Genomic DNA, 25,029 nt, shown 5'->3' with positions numbered 1-25,029 from the left:
TGTAGTTCGGCACCCACTTAAGAAGCTGCCCTGACTGAGTGAGTGACAGCTTTCACAGTGAATCGCTCAAGTTGAGGAGTTGGATATGGGACTTAGGAACTTAACGAACAAAAAATAGACAGAGGAGGGCGATTGTTTCCTGCTTGTTTCATTGACTTGGTAATTTGGTGGTTGCTGGGTTTGGGCACGGACGATGAAAATACTCACGGGAGAGGAGCTGGAAGCCTTCGAGCAGCTCAGGTGATCGTAGAGTAGGGAGGAAATGTCTTTCTGTCCGGTTTCAACTGCAATAGAGAGGGCTGTACTGCCATCCTGCGGGTGATCAAAAAAAATCATCAGAACTCTCCACCAAAAAACAGTCAGACCCATGTCCCAGAATACATACCACCTGTATACACACCGACCGTATGCCCCACTGTAGTTATACCATCTATATACCCAGTGTGGTTCTAGTGTGTGGCACGCTGTTCTCTATACCTATTATGGATGCATTGTATGCAGTGTCTAAAGTTGTACCATGTACTTTACCACCTGAATTCCCACTGTACGTTGTACAGTGTACTCACCTCATTCCTCACATTGGAGTAGCCCCTCTCTCTTTCTCATAGTGGGGAGTAGCCCCCTCCCATTCCTCATGTTGGAGTAGACACCCCCTCATTCCTCAAGTGGGAGTATCCCCTCTTTCTCATTCGGAGTGGGTAGCAGCCCCGCTCCCCTCATTCCGCAGGTAGTGGAGTAATCACTCCACGTTGTCCGCCAGAGGTCACATTGCAGCCCGGCGTCGCCAGCAGGAACCGGACAATCTCGGCGTGGCCGTGCTCACAGGCACACATCAGTGCCGTCGACCCCATCGTCATCCTGGACATTGACGTCTGACCCGCATGCCAGCAGGGCCTTGACCATCTCTGTCCGCCCGTGGCTCACTGCTAGCATCAGTGCTGTCTGACCCGCCTGTCGAAGGGAAGGAAATGAAAACCGACACCATTAGGCCCTTCAGTGTCAAGGGCACACTGCAGTCTGCAGGTTTCTGCGTTGTTTCTCATTGTGCAGCCCTTGATATACAGCACTAATGCAGTCTGTGACCACTTTATCAGATACACCAGCAAATCAGCTAATTAATGCAAATATCTAAACAGCTAATAATGAGGCAGCAACTCAGTGCATAAAAGCATGCAGACATGGCCAAGAGGGTTCAGTTGTTGTTCAGGACCAAACGACAGAATAAGGAAGAAATGTGATCTAAGTAACTTTGACTGGAATAATTGTCGGTGCCAGATGGGATGGCTTGGACTATCTCAGAAGGTGCCAGAAATCCCAAGGACCACTGAACTCCTGGGATTTTCACACACAACCAGTCTCTAGAGTTTACACAGAATGGCATGAAAGACAAAAAAAATCCAGTGAGCAGCAGTTCTGTGGTCAAAGATGCCTTGTTAATGAGAGAGGTCTCATTAACATGGAGAGAGGGAATAAACAGTCAATGTTTTGGGCCGAGACCCTTCATCAGGATGGTACATTACACCAGTGGCGTGCAGAAACATCATCTCTGAGTGCACAAACATGTCAAACCTTGCTAAAGCAGCAAGAAAACAATGGAAACACGAGGAATTCTGCAGATGCTGAAAATTCAAGCAACACACATCAAAGTTGCTGGTGAACGGTCCCTGACGAAGGGTCTCGGCCCGAAAACGTCGACTGTACCTCTTCCTAGAGATGCTGCCTGGCCTGCTGCAATTCACCAGCAACTTTGAGGAAACAATGGAGAATTCTTCCCCATTCTGATGCTTGGTCTGAAGATTGAGGGGGCATCTTGTTGAAATCAGAGGAATAGTGAAAGGCCTATACAGAGCGAACGTGCAGGATCATCTTGCTCATGTGGTGAGCTGGGGACTAAAGGTGGTGAGGGGGCAGTGGAACAATGGGTCCATGAAATCAGGCTGGGTGGAGGTTCATGCCTGGACAGTGGAGAGGGATCAGGTGATGTCGGAGCCTGAGCCTGAACCTGAACCCACCTGGCTGGCTTTAGCGTTGACGTTGCCAAGGCGGAAGAGCTGCATCACGGTCTGCATGTCATTCTCGGACTGAAGCGCGGCCAGCGAAGCCAACATGATGGGAGTATAGCCGGCCTTGTTCTGTTTGTCCAGGTTGCAGGTGCCTGGGACGGAAAAGAGTGAACACAGCATAAACACACAATTTCTCCAACAGACTCCGAGTAAAATAGAGACGTGGAGGATTTTCTTTAGCCACAGGTTGGTGAATCATTACCAGAAACGGCTGTGGCGGCCAAGTCATTGGGTATATTTAAAGTGGAGGTTGATAGGTTCTTGATTAGTAAGGGTGTCACAGGTTACGGGGAGAAGGCAGGAGAATGGGGTTGAGACACTGTAAGGCAGGACATTTGAAATATATAATGTAGAAAATATACTAGTCAATTTATGTAAAGTTCATTTCCATTAGAAATTCAGCTGAAATGTTATCTGTTTCTCTCTCCAAAGGCATTGCTTGACCTGCTTAGCTTCCCCAGGATATTCTTTTTGTTTTTATTTATGATTTCAGTATGATTTTAATGATATTGATTGAGGGCTGAACACACGGGAGGACCCTGCACATTCCCTGCATGGCTGGAGCAACTCTTCATATTCCATCTGGGTAGCCTCAAACCTGACAGCATAAACATCGGTTTCTATAACTTCCAGCAATTTCTCCCCCACTTCTCTTTTTCATTACCCATGTTGTTTCCCCTCCTACCTTCTCCTCTTCTCCCATTACCTCCCTCTGGTGCACCCCCTCCTTCCCTTTCTCCCATGGTCTACTCTCCTCTCCTATTAGATTCCTTCTTCTTCAGCCCATTACCTCTTCCAGCTGTTACCACCCAGCTTCCTACTTACCCCCTCCCACACCCACACATTTTCCCCTTCACGTGGCTCACCTGTCACCTGCTACACTGTTCTCTTTCCACTCCCCCACCTTCTTATTCTGGCTCCTTCCCCCTTCCTTTCCAACCCTGAAGGGTCTTGGTGAGAAACATAAACTGTTTATTCCCTTCTATCAGTGCTGCCCAGCCTGCTGAGTTCCTCCAACATTTTGTAATGGCACTGGACAACCAGGCAAAGCAGTCAGATGTCAGACTTCATCTAAGGGATACCTCCCCAGACTGCAGTACTCTCTCAGAACCACACTGCAGTACTCCATCAGAACCACACTGTAGTACTCTCTCAGAACCACACTGCAGTACTCCTTCAGAACCACACTGTAGTACTCTCTCAGAACCACACTGTAGTACTCTCTCAGAACCACACCGCAGTACTCTCTCAGAACCACACTGTAGTACTCTCTCAGAACCACACCGCAGTACTCTCTCAGAACCACACCGCAGTACTCTCTCAAAACCACACTGTAGTACTCTTCAGAACCACACTGCAGTACTCTCTCAGAACCACACCGCAGTACTCTCTCAGAACCACACCGCAGTACTCTCTCAGAACCACACCGTAGTACTCTCTCAGAACCACACCGCAGTACTCTCTCACAACCACACTGTAGTGCTCTCTCAGAACCACACTGTAGTACTCTCTCAAAACCACACTGCAGTACTCTCTCAGAACCACACCGCAGTGCTCTCTCAGAACCACACCGCAGTACTCTCTCAGAACCACACTGCAGTACTCTCTCAAAACCACACTGTAGTGCTCTCTCAGAACCACACTGTAGTGCTCTCTCAGAACCACACTGTAGTGCTCTCTCAGAACCACACCGCAGTGCTCTCTCAGAACCACACCGTAGTACTCTCTCAAAACCACACCGCAGTACTCTCTCAAAACCATACCGTAGTGCTCTCTCAGAACCACACCGCAGTACTCTCTCAGAACCACACCGCAGTACTCTCTCAGAACCACACCGCAGTACTCTCTCAGAACCACACCGCAGTACTCTCTCAGAACCACACCGCAGTATTCTCTCAGAACCACACCGTAGTACTCTTCAGAACCACACCGCAGTACTCTCTCAGAACCACACCGCAGTACTCTCTCAGAACCACACCGCTGTACTCTCTCAGAACCACACCGCTGTACTCTCTCAGAACCACACCGCAGTACTCTCTCAGAACCACACCGCAGTACTCTCTCAAAACCACACGGTAGTGCTCTCTCAGAACCACACTGCAGTACTCTTTCAGCACCACGTTGCAGTACTCTCTCAGGACCACACCGTAGTGCTCTCTCAGGACCACACCGCAGTACTCTCTCAAAACCACACCGCAGTACTCTCTCAAAACCACACCGCAGTACTCTCAGAACCACACCGCAGTACTCTCAGAACCACACCGCAGTACTCTCTCAGAACCACACCGCAGTACTCTCTCAGAACCACGTTGCAGTACTCTCTCAGAACCACGTTGCAGTACTCTCTCAGAACCACACTGCAGTACTCTCTCAGAACCACACTGCAGTACTCTCTCAGAACCACACTGCAGTACTCTCTCAGAACCACACTGTAGCACTCTCTCAAAACCACACCGCAGTACCAGATGAGGCATTGTGTATGTCTCCCAAGTGGAACCTTGATCCTACTTACCACAGTTGGAGCGAACGATTTGCAATCGGAACACAACTGGTGGCTAACACGTGATCTTTGTCTCTCAACTTCAGAGATCTAGGTTTGATCCTGACCTGCCTGTGTGGAGTTTGCACATTCTACCTGTGACTGTGTGGGCTTCCTCCGAGCGCTCCGGTTTCCTCCGGCAATCGGAAGACCAGAGATTGGTAAGGTAGCAGGCCACTGGTGGAACCCCTTGGGAATGATGGAAAGGTGGGGAGAATAAAGTGGGCTTGGTTTGGGATGTTTGATGTTATGCATGGGCTCAGTAGGTCAAAGGGTCTCATTCATGCTGTACGATTCTATACCTCTGTAACTTTATACGTCTCTATAGTGCGGCGGTTAGCATAACGTGTCAGCAATCAAGGTTCAATTCCCACCGCTGTCTGTAAGGAGTTTGTATGTTCTCCCCATGATCGCGTGGGATTCCTCCCACATTCCAAAGACATCAGTGTTAGGATTAGTGAGTTGTGGGCATGCTACGTTGGCGCCCAAGTGTGGCGACATGAGCAGGCTGCTTCCCACACAATCCTCGCTTGTCTGACTTGACGCAAATGATGCATTTCACTGTAGATACATGTAATAAATAAAGCTAATCTTTATCTTTAGCATTAACTCCCTGTTGATTTTTCCCACTAGCTTACACTATCCATGTGAAGATTTGATGCAAGATCCTCATCCTTGAATTCAGATCTCTCCATGGCCTCTTTCCCTATCTCATGGTAGTGTAGTGGTTAGTGACACTCGCTACCTATCCCCACCACAGTGGCCGTTGAAGCAAATGACACATTTCACTGTACGAATATGTGACAAGTAAAGGTATCTTTCATCATGAATCCATTATTTTTATTCTAGTTGTAAGGCTCCTATTCCTCTCTCCAAATGGAGAATCACTGTGAACAAGCAAAGTTGTAATGTGCTCTGGAATTTGCCACACCACTAGTCAAGCTGCTCCAGTATCACCACAACACCAGCATCTACCCAGCAATGTGGGAAATTGCCCAGGTATGTCCTGTACACAAGAAACAGGACAAGTCCAACTCAGCCAATTACCGGCCTATCAGCCTACTCTCAATCATCAGCAAAGCAATGGAGGGGTCACTGACAGAGCTATCATGCAGCACCTACTCAGCAATAACCTGCTTACCGATGCCCAGTTTGGGTTCTGTCAAGGCCACTCAGCTCCTGACCTCATCACCTCCTTGGTCCAAACATGGACCAAAGAGCTAAAAACCAGTGATAGCCGTCGACATCAAGGCAGCATTTGACCGAGTATGGGATCAAGGTGCCCTGGCTAAAATGGAGTCAATGGGAATGAGGGGGAAAACCCTCTGCTGGTTGGAATCATGCCTGACACAGAGGAAGATGGGTATGGTGGCTGGAGGTCAATCACTACAGGAGTTCCTCAGGGAAGTGTCCTAGGACCAACCATCTTCAGCTGCTTCATCAATGACCTTCCTTCTGTCATAAGGTCAGAAATGGGGATGTTTGCAGATGGCTGCACAGTGTTCTGCACTGTTCGTGACTCCTCAGATAGTGATGCAGTTCATACCCACATGCAGCAGGACCTGGACGATATCCAGGCTTGTGGCAGGTAATGCAAGTGTGAGGCAATGGCAATCTCCATCAAGGGAGGCTCTAACCATCATCCCCTGACAGTCTGTGGCATCACTATCATTGAATCCCCTACTATCAACATCCTGGGGGTTACCACTGACACTAAACTGAACTAGTCTAGCCATATAAACACCAGAGCAGGTTAAAGGCTAGGAATTCTGTAGCATGTAACTCATCGCCTGACTCCCCAAGCCTGTCCACCATCTACAAGGCTCAGGTCAGGAGTGTAATTGAATAGTCATCACTCGCCTAGATGAGTGCATCTCCATCAACATTCAACAAGCTTGACACCATCCAGTGCAAGGCAGCCCACTTGATTGGTATCCCTTCCACAAGCATCCGATCCCTCCGCTATTGTCGAACAGTTGCAGCAGTGTGTACTACCTACAAGATGCACTGCAACAACACACCAAAGTTCCTAAGGCAGCACCTTCCAGACTGACGACCACTACCATCTGGAAGGACAAGAACAGTAGATACCTGGGAACACCACCACTTGGAAATCCCCCTCCAGGTCACACACCATCCTGACTTGGAAACATCACCATTCCTTCATTGTCGCTGGGTCAAAATGATGGAATTCCCTCCCTAACAGCACAGTGGGTGTACCTACGCCTCAGGGACTGCAGCGGTTAAAGAAGGCAGCTCAGCACCACCTTCTCAAGGGCAACTAGGGATGGGCAATAAATGCTGGCTTAGCTGGTGATGCCCACATCCCGTACATGAATAGATAAAAAAATCTACAGAGAGATGAGGCGTACCTGTATCCAGCAACAACTTAACGATCGGGAAGTTGGAGTGAGAGACGGTGTAGTGAAGGGCCGTATTCCCATTCCCGTCCGCCATGTTCACTATCAGTTCCAGCAAGTTTGGAGACATCGCCTTAAACACAGCCAGGTATCGGCGCACCAACTCAGGATCTGCTGTCTTTGGGCTGGACACCAGGAGCCACTCCTGCTGAACTGTGAGGTAGCTCACCCTCTGTGGGTCAGGTAGGCAATAGTTTATCAGAGATAGATTACATTGTCATTGCAAGTCAGCTAACCTACACAGAGCTTGCCCAGCTGTACCATACACAGCACCCCAACTACTGTCCACTTCTTGCAACACCGTGAACTTGCCTCTGACTGTAGACCATAGGGATGGCAGATGCTGGAAACTGAAGTGACACATGAGACTCTGGAGGAACTCAGAGGGTCAGGCTACGGACTTACTTTCAAAGACTCTACAACTCACGTACTCAATATTATTTACTTGTATATGTCCAGTTCGTCTTCTTTCGCACACGGGTTGCTTGTCAGTCTTTGTGTGCAGTTTTTCATTGATTCTATTATGTGGAATGTCAGAGGTGTCAGAGGTAAGTTTTTTCCACAATTACCTCTCATCAGTGGGTGTATGGAATGCCCTGCAAGGGGTGGTAGAAGCAGATATATTAGGGATATTTAAGAATAGCTTAAACAGACACATGAATGATAGGAAAATGATGGGCTATGTCGAAGGGAAGGGTTAGATTGATTTAACATTGTAATGTCACACAACATTGTGGGCCACAGAGCCTGTAGTGTTATGTTTTATGAACATGGATGGTCAATGCTTCTGAGCAGATGAAGGGTCTTGGTCCATTTTCCTCCACAGATTCTTCTTGACCTGCTAAGTTCTTCCAGCATCTCGTATGTCATCTCTGATAGAGTCTTCCTTTTTGCACTAATCTCTTGTTTTTGCCCTCTTTTTTTTCTTTTCACTGTCTTTATATTCTGTGTGTTGTCTGTCCCTACATGCCTATCGTGCTGCTGCATGCAAGTTTTTCACTGTAACGGTACCTCACCGTCCAGCACGACTTGGAAATAAACCTCAGGACAATTAGCAGAGTCTCTCCAGCCTACACACTTTCATGTAACACACCCCTCTAACTTCCTCTTGCCTGGTTTCCTAACAAACCCTCAGCCAATCTGCTTGAACACCTCCAGCCAAGCTGTCCGGGTACCTCATAGCGCAGCAGCATGGAAACTCACTGGCCATAAGCTACAGGAACAAAACTAGGCCACTCGGCCCATTGAGCCTACTTCACCATTCGATCATGGCTGATTTACTATCCCTCTCAACCCCATTCTCCTGCCTTCTCCCCATAACCTTTGACCCTCTTACTAATCAAGAACATATCAACCTCTGCTTTAAGTATACCCAATGACTTGGCCTCCTACAAACGCCTATGACAATGAATTCTACAGATTCACCACCCTCTGGCTGAAGAAATTTCTCCTAATTTCTGTTCTAAAGGAATGTCCTAGGCTACTGTGTTATTGGAAACATCTTCTCCATGTCTTCTCTATCTAGTCCTTTCAATATTCAATGAGATTCCCACCATGCTGCTAAATTCCAGAGTCATCAAACTGGCCTCATACATTAAACCTTTCATTCCTGGAATCATTCTTGTGAACTTCCTCTGGATCCTCTCTAATGCCAGCACATTGTTTCTCAGAGAAGGGGCCCAAAACTGCTCACAATACTCCAAGTATGGTCTGATAAAGCCTCAGTATTACTCACTATTACACTCACAAAATGAATGGCAACATTGCATTTCCCCGTTTTGACCACTGACTCAACCTGCATGTTAGCCTTTAGGGAATCCTCCACAAGGACCCCCAATCCCTGGAGAATCCCTCCGGCATCTGATGACCCTGGAATCTCTGTATCAGAGGCTGACATCAGAACATCATTCACAAGGGTGAATCGTGGTAAGGTGTCAGGCCCTAATGGTGTGTCTGGCAGGGCACTGAAAACCTGTGCCAACCAACTGTCAGGAGCACTCAAGGACATCTTCAATCTCTCACTGTTGCAGTCGGAGGTTCCCACCTGCTTCAAAAGGACGATAATCATACCAGTGCCCAAGAAGAGCAGGGAGACCATCCTCAACAATTATTGCACAGTATCACTCACATCTACTGGGGTGGAGAGCTTTGAGAGGTTGGCCATAGCTAGAATCAACTTCTGACTAAGCAAAGACCTGGACCCGCTGTAATTTGCTGATTGCCACAATAGGACTACGGTGGATGCAGTCTCACTGGCTCTCCACCCAGCCTTAGATCACCTGGACCATGGCACTACCTACGTCAGGCTGCTGTTTATTGACCTCAGCTCAGTGTTCAATGCAATTATACTCCTAGTTCTAATCAACACACACAAAACGCTGGAGGAACTCAGCAGGCTAGGCAGCATCTATGGAAAAGAGTACATTGATGTTTCGGGCCGAAACCCCTCCTGGTCTGCTGTGTTCCTCCAGCATTTTGCATGTGTTGCTCAGATTTCCAGCATCTGCAGACTTTCTCATGTTTCTCAGTTCTAATCAACAACCTCCAAAACCTGAGCCTCTGGACCTCCCTCTGTAGCTGGATGCCAGGCCTCCTCACCAGGGACCAGTCAGTGAAGATCAGAAATAACATCTGCCCCTTGCCGACAATCAACACTGGCACAGCTCAAGGATATGCGCTAAGCCCACTGCTCTACTCTCTCTATAACCACGACTGTGTGGCTAGGCACAGCTCAAACGCCTTCTATAAACTTGCCGATGACACAGCTATTGCTGGCAGAGTTTCAGATGGCGAGGAGGAAGCCTCCAGGAGTGAGATAGATTAGCTGGTTGAGTGATGGCCTAACAACAACCTTCATTCATTGCCAGTAAGACCAAGGGATTGATTGTGGACTTCAGGCAGGGGGTGTTGAGGTGGCATACACTAGTGGAAGGGTAATCAGTTTCAAGTTCTTGGGTGTCAGCATCTCTGAAGATCTATCCGGGGCCCAACATACTGATGCAATTACAAAGAAGGAACAGCGGCTGTATTTCTTTCAGAGTTGGTGGAGACTTGGTATTACAATAGAGATGCTCTCAAATTTCTACAGATGTACTGTGGAGTCAACTCTCGCTGGTTGCATCACCTTTTGCACCTCTGGTCTCTGATTTTCCCCACCCCCACGCAAACTTCTCCCCATAGATCCACCCATTACGTCTATTATAATCATTCTACATTTTAAATCTAAATCCTCTGCCTCTAACAATGCTTAATAATGGCCTTTATAGATTTGGCTCTTTAAGATGGACTCTTGACCTCAGAATCTACCTTGCTATGATCTTGCACCTTATTGTCTGACTGCACTGCACTTTCTCAGCAGCTGTTCCATTTTGTTCCGCACCCCGTTCTTGTTTTACCTTGTTCTACCTCAATGCACTGTGTGATCTATATTAACAGTATTCAAAACAGGCTTTTCACCATTTCTTGGCATGTGACGATAATAAACCAATTCAAATTCTAACTCACATGCTCAGACATTCTCGAACCAACCCTCAGCTAACTACAGTACACCTCCCATAAACTCACTCAAATACAGCCTCATTTTGCCTGCTTATCATTTACCATTACCTGCCCTTTTACAGAAATCTTCATTTGTACTCACTATCACCCTTCCCTCTCCCAAACATATCCATGTTTAACGATCACCTGAAAGCAGCTAAGAATGTCAAAAGGGATTTTTAAATACTTTTTGTTCACCAGCGACAAACTTGAACTCACCCAGTCAGAAGTGAAGAAGACTGGGACTTGGAGAGGGTGCGCAGATTTGTGGAGATGTTTCCAGGGCTGAGTAAGCTCAGCTACATCGAAAGGCTAGAGGGATAGGGACTGCTGGAGGCAGGGAAAGTTAGGGAGCATTCAGCCGAAGGATTTACAAATCAAAGGAAGAAATGAGATATACTTTTTCAGGGGACAGGGCAACAAGGATTATTTTTACAGAGGGAGCAGAAACAATCAGGGTGCCTAAAATCAAAGGGGCTGCTGGATTAAGCGTAGCATTGTTATTTTTCTTGTAGTATAACTTTCCTCTGTTTGCTTGTATTTTTATACAATCACCTACAGACATGAAATTGTTCAGTGAATTTTCCAGCAAATACCATACAGCTACCTCAGTATTTTTCCAGAAATTTAATTTCCTGTAGCAGGTGTCACACCACATGAATCAGGCAATTTTATAGGGAAATTGTTATCTTCTCCTGGAAGGTAGGTGAGAGGAAGGAGACTGGCCAGGGTGGCAGGCACCTTGTTGGTACTGCGTCCTACATGCAGATTGGGAACAATGGGAGTTGTGGACTTGACGGGTCAAATGGCCTACTTCTGCACCATACTTTTCTTTAACGCCACGATGATAACCAGCTGCCTTTCACACCACTTTGGTGCCAATAAAATAATCAAATCCTTGGGGTTTGCAGAGGAGGCATAATACAAATTCTCTCCACTGGTGTCACGCTAGCGATGGGGGAGGATTATCAAAGAGTGAGCAAGCATACCACGTCCTTGTTTGTGAAGCCATGTGGATCATTCAAGTGTTTCTGCAGGGTCACGCAGGCTGACACCAGGCCCTCAGTCAGCTCGAACCTGAAAGGAAGACAAAGGCAAGTGAACGAGAGGCTTGGGGTCTGTCCCATCACATCTCGAAGCACAGCAGGTGTGGGGCGACAAGTTGATCACTTTCCCTTGGAGATTTTTGCCCAGGCTTCCATTTTGCATGATTCTTGTTTTGGTCCTTTTGAACTTAAATAAAAATAATTTGGGATATGGGGTGGCATGGTAGTGTCACACTGCTACAGCGCCTCAGAGCAGTGTGCAAATCCCACTGCTGTCTGTAAGCAGTTTCTACATTCTCCCCATGACTACGTGGGCTTCCTCCGGGTTCGTCTCAGATTCCAGAGCACGTGGGCTAGTAGGTTAGTTGGTGCTGCGGTCTCATGGGCTGGAGGGGTGTGTTACAGTGCTGTAACCGTAAATAAAGACAAATTTTTAAAAAATTAAAAATTCTACAACACTGCAACCAAACACAGGGACAAAAACAGTCATTAACACAAACTAACTTAAAACATTTCTAACCACGTCGGATCAATTGCGAGAGGGTGGCAAGTGCACACGCAGTCAATTGATTGGTCCTCCTACACGTGGTGAGCTCTCTGGTTTTGCGCGGGCTTTCGAGTTTGCATGGTTCCGTCACTCCCGCGCTGCGAGTTGTCCAATGTTTACCAGGGCTAACATAACTTAGTATCAACACTTAATCTTGTAACACCATTCTCTCTCCTGCTCCGCACGTACGGAACAGTTCCCATCCTTATCTACGACGACATTTATCCCCTGCGGTACTCAATGTTCCTGGAACGCCTCCACGGTAGCCGTGGTCACTGTGTGTTCCTTCTCCATGGTTACCTGGGCAGGGATATTCTCCCGGAACGTTGCCAGGCAGTCAGCCTGGGTGGAACCCTTTGCTGCCAGCCTCCAGGACCCACAGAGAGTTATCTCTGCCACCCTCGGGAGTGAGGTTACTTGGACATGATCCTCCTTCCTTGCCCACCTCCGTACAAGGTGGCCAAGTATGAAGAGGGTGGAGCTAAGTTGTAGGCAGGATGCCAGGAGCAGTCTCTGCAGATGTGCGAACAGGACTGCAGCCTCGTACACACCACGTACATGTCTCTCCCGGCCTGAAGAAACGAGAAAGGACTGGAACTAAACACGCCATGGGAGTGCTTGATGGAGCAGTGTAGAGAAGCTCTACCCTGTCCCGATCTGCACTGGGACAGTGAAGACATTGCTTTATTCTACATCTAACTTGTCTTTTCCCGAATGCTTGCTTGGAATTCTGTGAAATTTTTTTTTCGTTTTACAGTAAATTTATCAAAAAAAGATAAACAAAAATATTGTCTTGCTCTGAAAGATGCACTCCAGAATCCAGACACTGCGCTCTACTCCCTACGTAACCTGTGCAGGCTCTACCCTGGAGTACTTCACTCTCCCTCAATCATCAGCTAATGATCCTGCCTCAGCGATCCATCAATCTCTGTTGCTGTCCATGCGGAGTTTGCAAGGATTTCCCCTAGGTGCTCTAGTTTCCTCTCACATCCCAAAAGGCACGTGTTCCTCAAATTTGGAGACCAAAACTGTACACAATATTCAACCCTCCCCACTAATCTCCCTCCTGGTACATATCCCTGCAAGCAACAGGAATGGCACACATGCCTATTCACCTCCTCTCTTACCTCAGTTCAGGGCCCTAAACAGTCCACCCAGATGAGGCAACACATCACCTGCAAATCTGTTGTGGTCATCTATTGTGTCTGATGCTCTAAGTGCTGCCTCCACTACGTTGGTAAAACCTGACATAAATTGGGGGACAGCTTTGTCGAGCGCCTCCACTGCATCTGCTAAAAGCAGAATGTCCCAGTGGCCTATCATTTTTATTTCTATTGTTGTTCCCGTTCCAACATGTTGGTCCACGGCCTCCTCTTGTGCCAGGATGAGGTCACTCTCAGGGCGGAAGAGCAACACTTCATGTTCCATCTAGGTAGTTTCAAACTTGGTGGTATGAACCTCGATTTCTCCTTCCGGTAATTTTTTCCCCTCTTCTTCCAATCCACACTCTGGCCACCGACCTTTTCTCCTCTCCTGCCTATCACCTCCCCCCGGTGCCCCCTCCTTCTTCCCCCTCTGCCACGGTCCACTCTCCTCTCCCATCAGATACTTTCTTCTCCAGCCCTTTACCTTTCCCACACATCTGGCTTCACCCATCTCCTTCTAGCTAGCCCTCCTTCCCCTCCCCCCACATTTTTATCCCCTACTTCCTCTCCAGCCCTGAAGTGCCTTGGCCCAAAACAACTGTGTACTCATTTCCAAAGATGCTGCCTGACCTGCTGAGTTCCTCCAGCACCATATGTGTGTTGCTCTGGATTTCTAGCATCTGCAGAATGCGTTTGTGTTCAAAAAAAAAAGATATTTTAAAATTTTACTGAGAGATAAGCACAGTAACAGGACCATCCAGCCCAATAAGCTTACGCTGCCCAATTGCACCCATGTGACAACTAACCTGCTAGCCTGTATGTCTTTGGAATGTGGAGCATCCAGAGAAAGCCCACGTGGTCATGGGGAGAATGTACAATCTCCTTACAGGCAGTAGCGGTCAATGGCACTGCATTAGCATTGCTGCTCCTTTAACATTTTAGAAGGTAAGACTTTATCTTCTAGAAAGACAGGACAAATTGAAAATGAGAGTTTATTTACATACGTGCGGTTGTCTCCTTCTTGGTCACGGCTCACTGTTTCATGGTGAACGACGGGTTCTGGCTGGCTTTTCACTGCTTTGATTTCTGCCTCTGCTTCCCCCTCCATCCTCTGCACCACCTCCTTCACATGCTCTTTCTTCCTTACGTTCTGCACCTGCCTCTCTTCCTCAGATCTCGGTGAGGCCTGCGCGGCGGTCCGCGTACTCTCAACCTCCACCGTGGGTTCCACCGGGGTCTCCGATCTCTTGGCCACCCCCACAGGCTCGGCTTGAGTCCTCACACCCTGGGTTTCCTGCGAGGGATGTGCCGGAACAGTCTTGCTCTCTGCCTTCTCCCTCTGTTCTCCTGGAAGCCTCTCACTGGCCTCGTGATAATCGCTCTCCGTGCTCTCACCGTCTGACTCATTCGATAAACTCTCCGAGCTGGATTCATCAGAAGAAGTGGACTCATAACTACAGGAAAGAAACTAACACTCAGACGCATCTTCTCAACTGACTTCTGGGGTCGGGGAATCTAGAACTAGAGGGCATAGGATTAAGCTCAGAGGGGAGAAATTTAAGAGCAGCCCAAGAGGCAACATTTTTACCAGGGTGTTCAGAATGAGATGCTGGAAGAAGTGGTTAAGACAGGGACATTAACAATATTTAAAAGGCGCAACAAAGAATCTGCTGGCAGAACACTGCCAAAACACTGAGCAGCATCTGTGGAAGGAAAGAGGGTTTTCAATGTTTTCGTTTGAAAGCCATTTGGAAGACACTGGATGTGTACAAGGATAGGAAAGGTTTAGAGAGACACCCGATTCAGACTCAGGTTTTATCACCATTAACGTAGATCGTAAAATTTGTTGTTTTGTGGCAGCAGTACAATGCAAGACAGAAACATTACTACAAGAGGTCTTGTTCCAAAACATTAACTGTCCATTTCCCTCCATTGATGGCTCCTGACCCACTGAGTTCCAAAGCAGCGTAAGTAGAAGGTGGTTGGAGGAAGGTATGAGGGGGATGATAGAGACTTTTTTTCCTAACACAGAGAGTGCTGGGTGTATGGAATGTCCTGCCAGGGTTGGTTGTAGAGGCAGATACTTTAGACACATATAAGAAACTTTTAGATAGCACATGGGTGATAGAAAAATGGAGGGCTAGGTAGGAGGGAAGAGTTAGAAAGTTCTTAGGTTAAAAGGTTGGCAGAACAGCCAACATCATGAGCTGAAGGGCCGGTACTGTGCTGTAATGTGCTATGTTCTATATTCTAACTGTCCCCATCATCTGATTCATGGGTGACTAGAGACACAAGAGACTGCAAATGGACCTACAAAAACTGGTGAGGGTCAATGGGGACATGCCAACTTCCCCTAGCCTTCAGTGCATGATGAGGCAGTGGTGCACTACGAAGGATCTGGCCCCAAAACATTGACAGCCCACCTCCCTCCTCAGATGCCTTCCTGACCTGTCGAGTTCCTCTAGCATTTTAGTTAATTTTCCCATGGGTGAATGGGGATAATCTGCTGGACCCCTGTTTAAGACTTTGCTCAACTCAGTGAGAGGAAAGACATCTGGAAAAGGAACCTTGACCAGTGCCAAGGAATGACCATCAGCCTTGGATACTCACCCGCCATTAACACCGATAAACTGGAGGCTCTTCTTTGTGGGAGGACTGTCAGAACTTCCTCCGTTTTCCTTCTTCTTCATAATGGACTTTAGTTGTGCTCCCTCTGGGGAAACTGGGAAAGAGAAAAGGAGACGGATTCATCTTGGACACCAGTGCTTTGTGATGGCCACAGAACATTTGGAACATATCAGTATAGAGAAGGTGCCCATTTCTCCCACCCTGTCTCCATCAACTCTTTGGAAGGGCTGAATGGTTAGACCTTGTTGCATTAGGGTCTAAATTATTATTTGTTAGAAACCATAGAAACCACAGAAAAACTACAGCACAGAAACAGGCCTTTTGGCCCTTCTTGGCTGTGCCGAACTATTTTCTGCCTAGTCCCACTGACCTGCCCACGGAGCATATCCCTCCATACACCTCCCATCCATGTATCTGTCCAATTTATTCTTAAATGTTCTTGTATTTTAACTTCATTTATGCTTGCTTATATGTTTGTATAATCACCTGTTAGTTGTAGAGTCATAGAGCACTGCAGCACCAGCTCTTAACCAATCTAGTCTCTTATTCTGCCCAATCCCATCAAACTGCACCCATAACATAGGCCTACTAATCCCTCCCATCTACATACTTATCCAAAACTCTCTTAAATCTTGTAGCCAAACCCACATTCACCACGTCTACCGATAACTCATTCCACACTCTCACAGCCCGAGTGAGGTTGTTCACCCTCAAGTTCCCCTTAAATATTTCACCTTTCACTCTTAACCTATGACTTCTAGTCTAGTCTAGTATAGTCTCACCCAACCTCAGTGGAAAAAGCTTGCTTGCATTTATAAATCCCTATTTATACCTCTCATAATCTTATATACCTCCATCAAGTCTCTGCTCATTCTCCTATGCTTCACGGAAAATAAGTCCAAACCTCTTCAACCTTTCCCTATAACTCAGGTTCTGGCCACATCCTTGCTAATTCTCTGCACTCTTCCAAGCTTATTGATATTTTTCCCGTAGGGGGCTGACAATGCCCCAAATTAGGCCTCAGCAATGTCTTATAGAACTTTAGCATAACATCCCAACTCCTGCACTCAATACTCTGATTTATGTACGTGCCTATCTACCCATGACAAGACTTTCAAGAAATTATTTATTTTTCCTCTCAACGTTTTCAGTAATTTGTAGTGTAGTTGGTTTGGGACCTCTGTGGTTTCTTTGTCTGTGAGCCCATGTTATGACAGCGTAAATCAAGACCGTCCTTGTTGTCTCGCAGACTATTCTTATCAGAGAAGGTTCTCTTATGTGTCCGGCTTGAACCATTTTTCAGTGTAATGAAAGACCACAAGGCATGTTTTTTGCTAGAGTGAATTGGTTACAGTTCTGCGTTTTGCTTTACTGCCATTTCTTTGATATGAATGTCTAATAAAACAGATGTAGCAAGATTTGCACTTCATTCTTCACTTCCAGTGAACATTCTGTTCATTATCAACTCCAGATCCAACAAACTTCTCTACAGACCTTTACCACAATCCTGAATATTTCCTTCTTTTCAATTACTTATTCAGTTCTCTCACAATAGCTAAAACTGCATCCATCTTATTTTCAGTCATATCATAACTACTACAACTACGTCGACTCAGACCTAGGGGGCTGGCGTCGGGCGACTCAGCTGGCAAACCCCCTGGTGCACTTCTGTTAACCAGGGAGGAGGGTGTGTAGGCACCCAGCAGGACTAAAAACAAAACCTGTCAAAGGGCGGATGAACTCTTTGTGAGTCAATGGCCACCTACTGTCTGTGTGAGGAGTGGCGCGCCACACAGTCTTTCCTTTCGCGCCTTGTAAGGCAAGGCATATCATAAATGCTGGAAATAAAAACAGAAATTGTGGGAAAATTCAGATCTGGCAGCATCTGTAGAAAGAGAAACATCAGTATCTCATCAAGAGTCCTTCATCAGATTTATTTATAATTTTCATATTCCGCTGCCTCAGAAAAGCAGACAAAATAATCTAGGACCCCCATGAACACAGAAAATGCTGAACTCAGCAAGGGCCCTATATCTAAGAAAGGATGCCCTGGCATTGGAGAGGAACCAGAAGAAATTTACGATAATGATCCTGGAAATTAAAAGGTTAACATATAAGGAGTGTTTGATGCCTCTGGGCCTGTATTCACTGCAGTTTGGAAGAATGAGGGGAGACTTATTGAAACCTATCCATTATTGAAAGCCTAGATAGAGTAGATGTGGAGAAGATGTTTCCAATAGTGAGAGCATTGAGGACTAGAGGGCACAGCCTCAGAATAGAAAGATATCCCTTTAGAACAGAGATGTGGAGGAATTTCTTTAGCAAAAAGATGGTAAATTTGTGGAATTCATTGCCACAGATGGCGGTGGAGACCAAGTCATTGGGCACATTTACTGCATAAGCAGCAGAGCACCCTTTTGAACAGGCTCATTCAGTTCTGCTGAATGATCGTTAAGGATCATTACAGGAAAATCTTTCCTACCAAATGCAATAAACATATACAACAGTTCATCTCTGTGCGACAGGAGAACACATATCATTGTACAATAGACACTGTTTTATTATTTCGTACATTATTATTGCACAGTATTGCACACTGGTAAATTATTGTGTATATTATTATTCTGTACATTATTATTAGTTATTATTATTATATTTATAGTATTATCTATTATTATTGCTAAGTGTGTTTTTAAATGTTGCTGCAGTAACAAAATAATTTCCCACTCGGGATCAATAAAAGTACTTATTATTATAAATGAAGAGGTTGATAGGTTTTTGATTAGTACGGGTGTTAAAGGTTACGGGGAGAAGCTAAGAGAATGGGGTTGAGAGGGATAATAAATCAGCCAATGTGGAGTGCTGGAGCAGATGTGATGGACCAATTAGCCTAATCCTGCTCCTCCATCTTCCTGTCTTAAGGCTGCTGCCCTCTAAGCCATGGGGGGAGTTTTGCGACCGCAGTTGGTTGGCCATATGGCAAGTGAGCCACTCAAGGAACTATCAGCTGCGGCGCTCTTCCTCTCATTGGCTGCACCCTACACCTGCTGCTCGCCTCCCACTGCGTGCTGTCAGTAACGTCAAGGGCAATGGGAGTGAAAGGTTACCTGGTCGCGTTGAATCGTCTGCTGATGGGTTGGTGTCTCCCCGTCTCACCACCGCCGCTGGGGGCACGTGGTGGGCTTTCACCGTCCCTGGAGAACCCAGCGCTTGTGGAGTTTCCGCTGCACTGCAAACCTCAGCGACGGGAAGAGCCCGAGGTACCTCGGTGACCCAAGGGGGCTGGACAGAAGGGGCGATCCTGTGCGTTTCACGAGAGACTTGAAAGAGAAACATTATAGAATGAGAGCTTTGCCTCGCTGGCTTACAGAACCACACGGACTGCTATTTGTAGAGGCTCATGCAGCACCACTTCAACATCGGCTGTAAGACTGGAGGTTCAATTCCAGCCACGGACTGTAAGCAATTTGTATGTTTCCTTCACGACCAGTTTTTATCCACATTCCAAAAGTGTACGGTTAGGATTAGTGAGTGGTGAGCATCTTACATTGGCGTCGGAAGCACGGCACAACCCTCACTGACTTGGTTTGATGCATACAACGTTCCAATGTGTGCTTCAATGTACATGTGACACGTAAAGCAATCTACTGATCTCCTCCCCTTGTCAGGTGAAACGCGGGACGTTTGATTAGTGAATCTGAGGCAGCTTAATGAACAGTCTCTTGGAGGAACTCAATGGGTCAACCAGCGTCTGTGTGGAGAGAGCCTGGAGACACACACTCAACATTTTAGTAACAGTCTTTTCCCCGTCCAGTCCGTGAACACTACCTCACTATATTGTTCTCTTTTTGCACTATTATTTTTTATAAATTTCTTACAGTCATAGCACAGATGCAGGCTCTTCAGCTCATCTAGTCCATGCCAAACCATTTAAACTGCCCACTCCCATCGACCTGCACCAGGACCATAGCCCTCCATACCCCCACCATCCACGTACCTATCCAAATTTCTTTTAAACATTGAAATCTAGCTCGCATGCACCACTTGCTCTGGCAGCTCGTTCCACTCTCAGGACCCCGAAATGAATTAGTTTCCTCTCATGTTCCCCTTAATCATTTGACCTTTTACCCTTTAATCCAAGTTGTAGTCCCAGTCTCAGTGGAAAAGGCCTGTGCAGTAGCCATGATCACAGTGAATGGTGCTGGCTCGAAGGGCTGAATGGCCTACTCCTGCACCTATTGTCTATTGCCTGCTTGCATTTACCCTATCTATACCCCTCATAATTTTGTATACCTCTATCAAATTGCCCCTCAGTCTTCTAACATTCCAAGGTAAAAAGTCCTAACCTATTCAATTTTTCCTTATAGCTCAGATCCTCCAGAGCCAGCAACACCTTTGTTAATTTTCTTCTTGTAACTTACGGTAATTTTTTTAATGTATTGACCAGCACTGCCACCAGGAAACAATAAATTTCATGGCATATTAACAAACCCAATGCTGATAACACAGATCGAAACCCTGAATCAGGACTGCACTCTACTGACGTGGGCTTTCGACACGAAATATCAGTGATGTCTTTCCCACTACAGACGCTGCTCAGTCTGCTGAGTTCCTCCAGCAGTTTGTGTGTTGCTCCAGATTCCAGCATTTGCAGTCTCCTGTGTCTCTCTCTAGCCACTACCGTCCCTGTCCTAGGGTAGAATTCCGATAGCCGTGTATTTGGGGGTAGACCACACTTGGAACATTGAGTACTATTCTGATCGCCTTGTTATTGGAAGGATCTGGTGCAGAGGAGAATAACCAGGACGCTGTCCTAGATTGGAGCACATGTCTTATGAGGACAGGTTGAGTGGGCTAGGGCTTTTCTCTTTGGAGCGAAGAAGGATGAGAAGTGACTTGATAGAGGTGTACAGGATAAGAGGCATCAATCAAGTAGATAGCCAAAGACCTATTTCCCAGGGCAGAAATGCCTAATAGGAGAGGGCATAATTTTAAGATGGTTGGAGGAAAGTATAGGTGGGGATACCAGAGGCAAGTCTTCTTATAATGAGATTGGTGGTGCTAGGGGTCGTGATAGAGGCAGAAACGTTAGGTCCCAACATATTGATGTAGTCAGAAAGGCGGCAAGACAGCAGCTATACTTTATCAGGTGTTTGAAGAGATTTGGCATGTCAACAAATACGGTCAAAAACTTCTATAGTTGTACCGTGGGGAGCATTCTGACAGGCTGCATCCCTGTTTAGTATGGAGGGGCTACTGCACAGGACTGCAAGAATCTGCAGAAGGTTGTAAATCTAGTCAGCTCCATCTTGGGCACTAGCCTACAAAGTACCCAGGACATCTTTAGGGAGCGGTGTCTCAGAAAGGCAGCGTCCAGTATTAGGAACCTCCAGCACCCAGGGCATGCCCTTTTCTCACTGTTACCATCAGGTAGGAGATACAGAAGCCTGAAGGCACACACTCAGCGATTCAGGAACAGCTTCTTCCCCTCTGCTATCCGATTCCTAAATGCACATTGAAGCTTTGGACACTACCTCACGTTATTTTAATATACAATATTTCTGTTTTTGCATGTTTTTTAATCTATTCAACACAGTATCCGTAATTGACTTACTTGTAATTGATTTACTTGTTTATTTATTATTATTTTACTCATTTATTTCTCTCTCTGCTATATTACGCATTGCATTGAACTGCTGCTGCTAAGTTAGCAAATTTCACGTCACATGCCGGTGATAATAAACCTGATTCTGATTTAAGAATGTCTTAGGTTGGCACATTGATGACAGAAGAATGGAGGGCTGTGTAGGATGGAAGGGTTAGATAGATCTTAAGCAGGGTAAAAGGTCGGCACAACATCTTGGGCTGACGGGCCTGCACAGTTCGTTCTGTCGTCGTTTTCCGTTGTTCTACCTCCACTGTACTGTGTAATGAAATGATCTGAATGGGCAGCACAGAAAGCAGGTTTTCACTGCGTCACTAAACCAACCAAACCCAATGAACCTGCAGGGAATGGAGGTGTGTGGCCCACGTGCAGGCAGAAGACATTGAGATTAATTTGGCGTGGTGCTCAAGCATAGACATTGTGGGACGAAAGGTCTGCTGTTGTGCTGTACTGTTCCCTGTGCTGTTGCTGCCCTGGGAGCGTGTGACGGGACTGTGCAGAGACAGCTTTTACTCTGTGGTTAACACACACTCTGGGAATTCATCAAATTTTTGGTCTAGTTTTGAGTTATGAAGAGCTTGCTGTCATCTGTGGGCCAGTGGATGTAACTGAGTTTTCCCACGTCATTTTTTACATGGGATCTCTCAACAGGGATGAGAAACTTTCACCTAGTAGTTTAGGCAGAAGTCAGTGCAGTTATAGATCCAAAACTCACTGTCTGAAGCCCGATCCATAATGGGAAAGGCTTATACTTGATTCCAGATGAGTATGTGCTCCAGTCCAAACACATCATTCCACAATAAAACCACTTCCCCTTCAGTTTCATCTCACAGAATTCCTGTCCCAATAAAGCCCAATCAGTTTAAGTTCCCCGGCCAGCTGCATATCCACTACACAGCTGTTGAAGTCCCAGTGATCCCATGTTCTTACCACAGCCAAGGTGACTCTGGATTCAGACATCCGACATTTAAATGTTGGGCAGGGGAGGGGCCCGAGCAAGGTGTGTAAGGCAGAGGCGGGGTGGGGGGGGGGAGGAAGTGGAGTGAGGGGGGTTGTAGGTAGCGGTGGAATGGGGAAGTGGGCTCCTGAGAAGAGGGGAGTGGGATTTGACAAGGACAAGATGTGGGTATATGACCCAGGGGAAATGGAGTTTGGGGCCTGACTGATTGGGTCAGTGGGGGGCTGTGAGGGAATATGGAGATGCTGATGGATCCAAGTAGAGAAGAATAGAGGGAGGTAGAAAGTTAGAGCAGCCAGGGAGTTACAGTGCTGAGGTGTTGGAAGTGGGCAGGGAGGGGGAGGGAGGGGAGGAATTAATTTGGCATCGTGTACAGCACAGACACTGTGGGCCGAAGGGCCTGTTTCTGTGCTCTAGGAGAAAGCTGGATCAGTGGCATCCATCTTGCATCAGTGAGCTGAATCTGCCAAAGGTATTTGATGGGGTCGGCTGCTTTAGGCCATAAAATATAAAGGCAGAATTAGGCTTTTCAGCCCATCCAGTCTGTTCAGCCATTCACTTATGGCTGATTATTATATTAAGAAACAACTGAAGATCATCACATTGCATACTGTCTGTCTGCACTGTGCTTTCCCTGTAGCTAATACTGTACACTATATTCTACAGTACGTTTTATTACTGTTTTAGCTTGCTCGATCTCTAGGTACTCTGTAAAGATCTGATCTGCATGAAGTGAAACTTCTTCGTACAGGCGATAATAGTAAACACATTCCAATATAACCTTTCCTACTGTGGTCAACGGGTATAATCAGCTCTGGGATCTTCTGAACTTGTGCAAAGTGCTAGGTGGCAGGAGGAAGGATGAGGGAAGTAGGGTCATTGGGAGGGAGGGAAAGAGGGAGAGCAAGAGGGAGAGGGAGGGAGGGAGGGAGGAAAGAAAGAAAGGAGGGAGGGAGGGAGAGAAGAAAGGAAGGAAGAAGGAAGGGAGGGAGGGAGAGAAGGAAGGAAGGGAGGGAGGGAGAGAAGGAAGGGAGGGAGGGAGAGAAGGAAGGGAGGGGGGGAGGGAAGGAAGAAGGGAGGGGGGGAGGGAAGGAAGAAGGGAGGAGGGAGGGAAGGAAGAAGGGAGGGAGGGAAGGAAGAAGGGAGGGAGGGAGGGAAGGAAGAAGGGAGGGAGGGAGGGAAGGAAGAAGGGAGGGAGGGAGGGAAGGAAGAAGGGAGGGAGGGAGGGAAGGAAGAAGGGAGGGAGGGAGGGAGGGAAGAAGGGAGGGAGGGAGGGAGGGAAGAAGGGAGGGAGGGAGGGAGGGAAGAAAGATGGGAGGGAGGGTAGGAAGGGAGGGAGGAGGGTAGGAAGGGAGGGAGGGAGGAAGGAGGGAAGAAGGAAGGGAGGGAGGGAGGGAGGGAAGAAGGAAGGGGAGGGAGGGAGGGAAGAAGGAAGGGAGGGAGGGGAGGGAAGGAGGGAGGGAAAGAGGGAGGGAAGGAGGGAGGGAAAGAGGGAGGGAAGGAGGGAGGGAAGGAGGGAGGGAAGGAGGGAGGGAAGGAGGGAGGAAGGAGGGAGGAAGGAGGGAGGGAAGGAGGGAGGGGGGGAAGGAGGGAGGGAGGGAAGGAGGGAGGGAGGGAGGGAAGGAGGAGGGAGGAGGGAGGGAGGGAGGGAAGGAAGGGAGGGAGGGAGGGAAGGAAGAAGGGAGGGAGGGAGGGAAGGAAGAAGGAGGGAGGGAAGAGAAGGAGGGAGGGAAGGAAGAAGGGAGGGAGGGAGGAAGGAAGAAGGAGGGAGGGAGGGAGGGAAGGAAGAAGGGAGGGAGGGAGGGAGGGAAGGAAGAAGGGAGGGAGGAGGGAAGGAAGAAGGAGGGAGGGAAGGAAGAAGGGAGGGAGGGAGGAAGGAAGAAGGGAGGGAGGGAGGGAAGGAAGAAGGGAGGGAGGGAGGGAAGGAAGAAGGGAGGGAGGGAGGGAGGGAAGGAGGGAGGGAGGGAGGGAAAGGAGGGAGGGAGGGAGGGAGGGAAGGGAGGGAGGGAGGGAGGGAGGGAGGGAAGGAAGAAGGAGGGAAGGAAGGAAAAAGGGAGGAGGGAAGGAAGGAAAAAAGGGAGGGAGGGAAGGAAGGAAAAAGGGAGGGAGGAGGGAAGAAAAAGGGAGGGAGGGAGGGAAGGAAAAAGGGAGGGAGGGAGGAAGGAAAAAGGGAGGGAGGGAGGGAAGGAAAAAGGGAGGGAGGGAGGAGGGAGGGAAGGAAAAAGGGAGGGAAGGAAGAAGGGAGGGAGGGAAGGAAGAAGGGAGGGAGGGAGGGAAGGAAGAAGGGAGGGAGGGAGGGAAGAAGAAGGGAGGGAGGAGGGAGGGAAGAAGGGAGGGAGGGAGGGAGAGAAGAAAGACGGGAGGGAGGGGTAGGAAGGGAGAGGGGAGGGAGGGTAGGAAGGGAGAGGGAGGGAAGAAGGAAGGGAGGGAGGGAGGGAAGAAGGAAGGGAGGGAGGGAGGGAGGGAAGGAGGGAGGGAAAG

At 47.6% G+C, this 25,029-nt stretch overlaps 1 protein-coding gene across 1 annotated transcript in view; it reads right to left on the bottom strand.

Moving 5' to 3' along the window:
- Positions 1–207: 207 nt before the first annotated feature.
- LOC140193135 (KN motif and ankyrin repeat domain-containing protein 2-like) overlaps positions 208–25,029 on the bottom strand; it is a 30,276-nt gene continuing 5,454 nt past the window's right edge. The window contains 9 exon segments of the mRNA XM_072250546.1: positions 208–312; positions 749–848; positions 850–951; positions 2,013–2,155; positions 6,975–7,194; positions 11,549–11,636; positions 14,302–14,751; positions 15,908–16,019; positions 19,033–19,245. Of these exon segments, the coding sequence (XP_072106647.1) occupies positions 281–312; positions 749–848; positions 850–951; positions 2,013–2,155; positions 6,975–7,194; positions 11,549–11,636; positions 14,302–14,751; positions 15,908–16,019; positions 19,033–19,245 (1,460 nt within the window). The 3' untranslated portion in view covers positions 208–280.

Source organism: Mobula birostris, unplaced genomic scaffold (genome assembly GCF_030028105.1).
Source record: "Mobula birostris isolate sMobBir1 unplaced genomic scaffold, sMobBir1.hap1 scaffold_3944, whole genome shotgun sequence".
Taxonomy (NCBI): domain Eukaryota; kingdom Metazoa; phylum Chordata; class Chondrichthyes; order Myliobatiformes; family Myliobatidae; genus Mobula; species Mobula birostris.
Note: the sequence above shows the minus strand (reverse complement) of the source record. Positions and strands in the feature narration are given on the sequence as shown.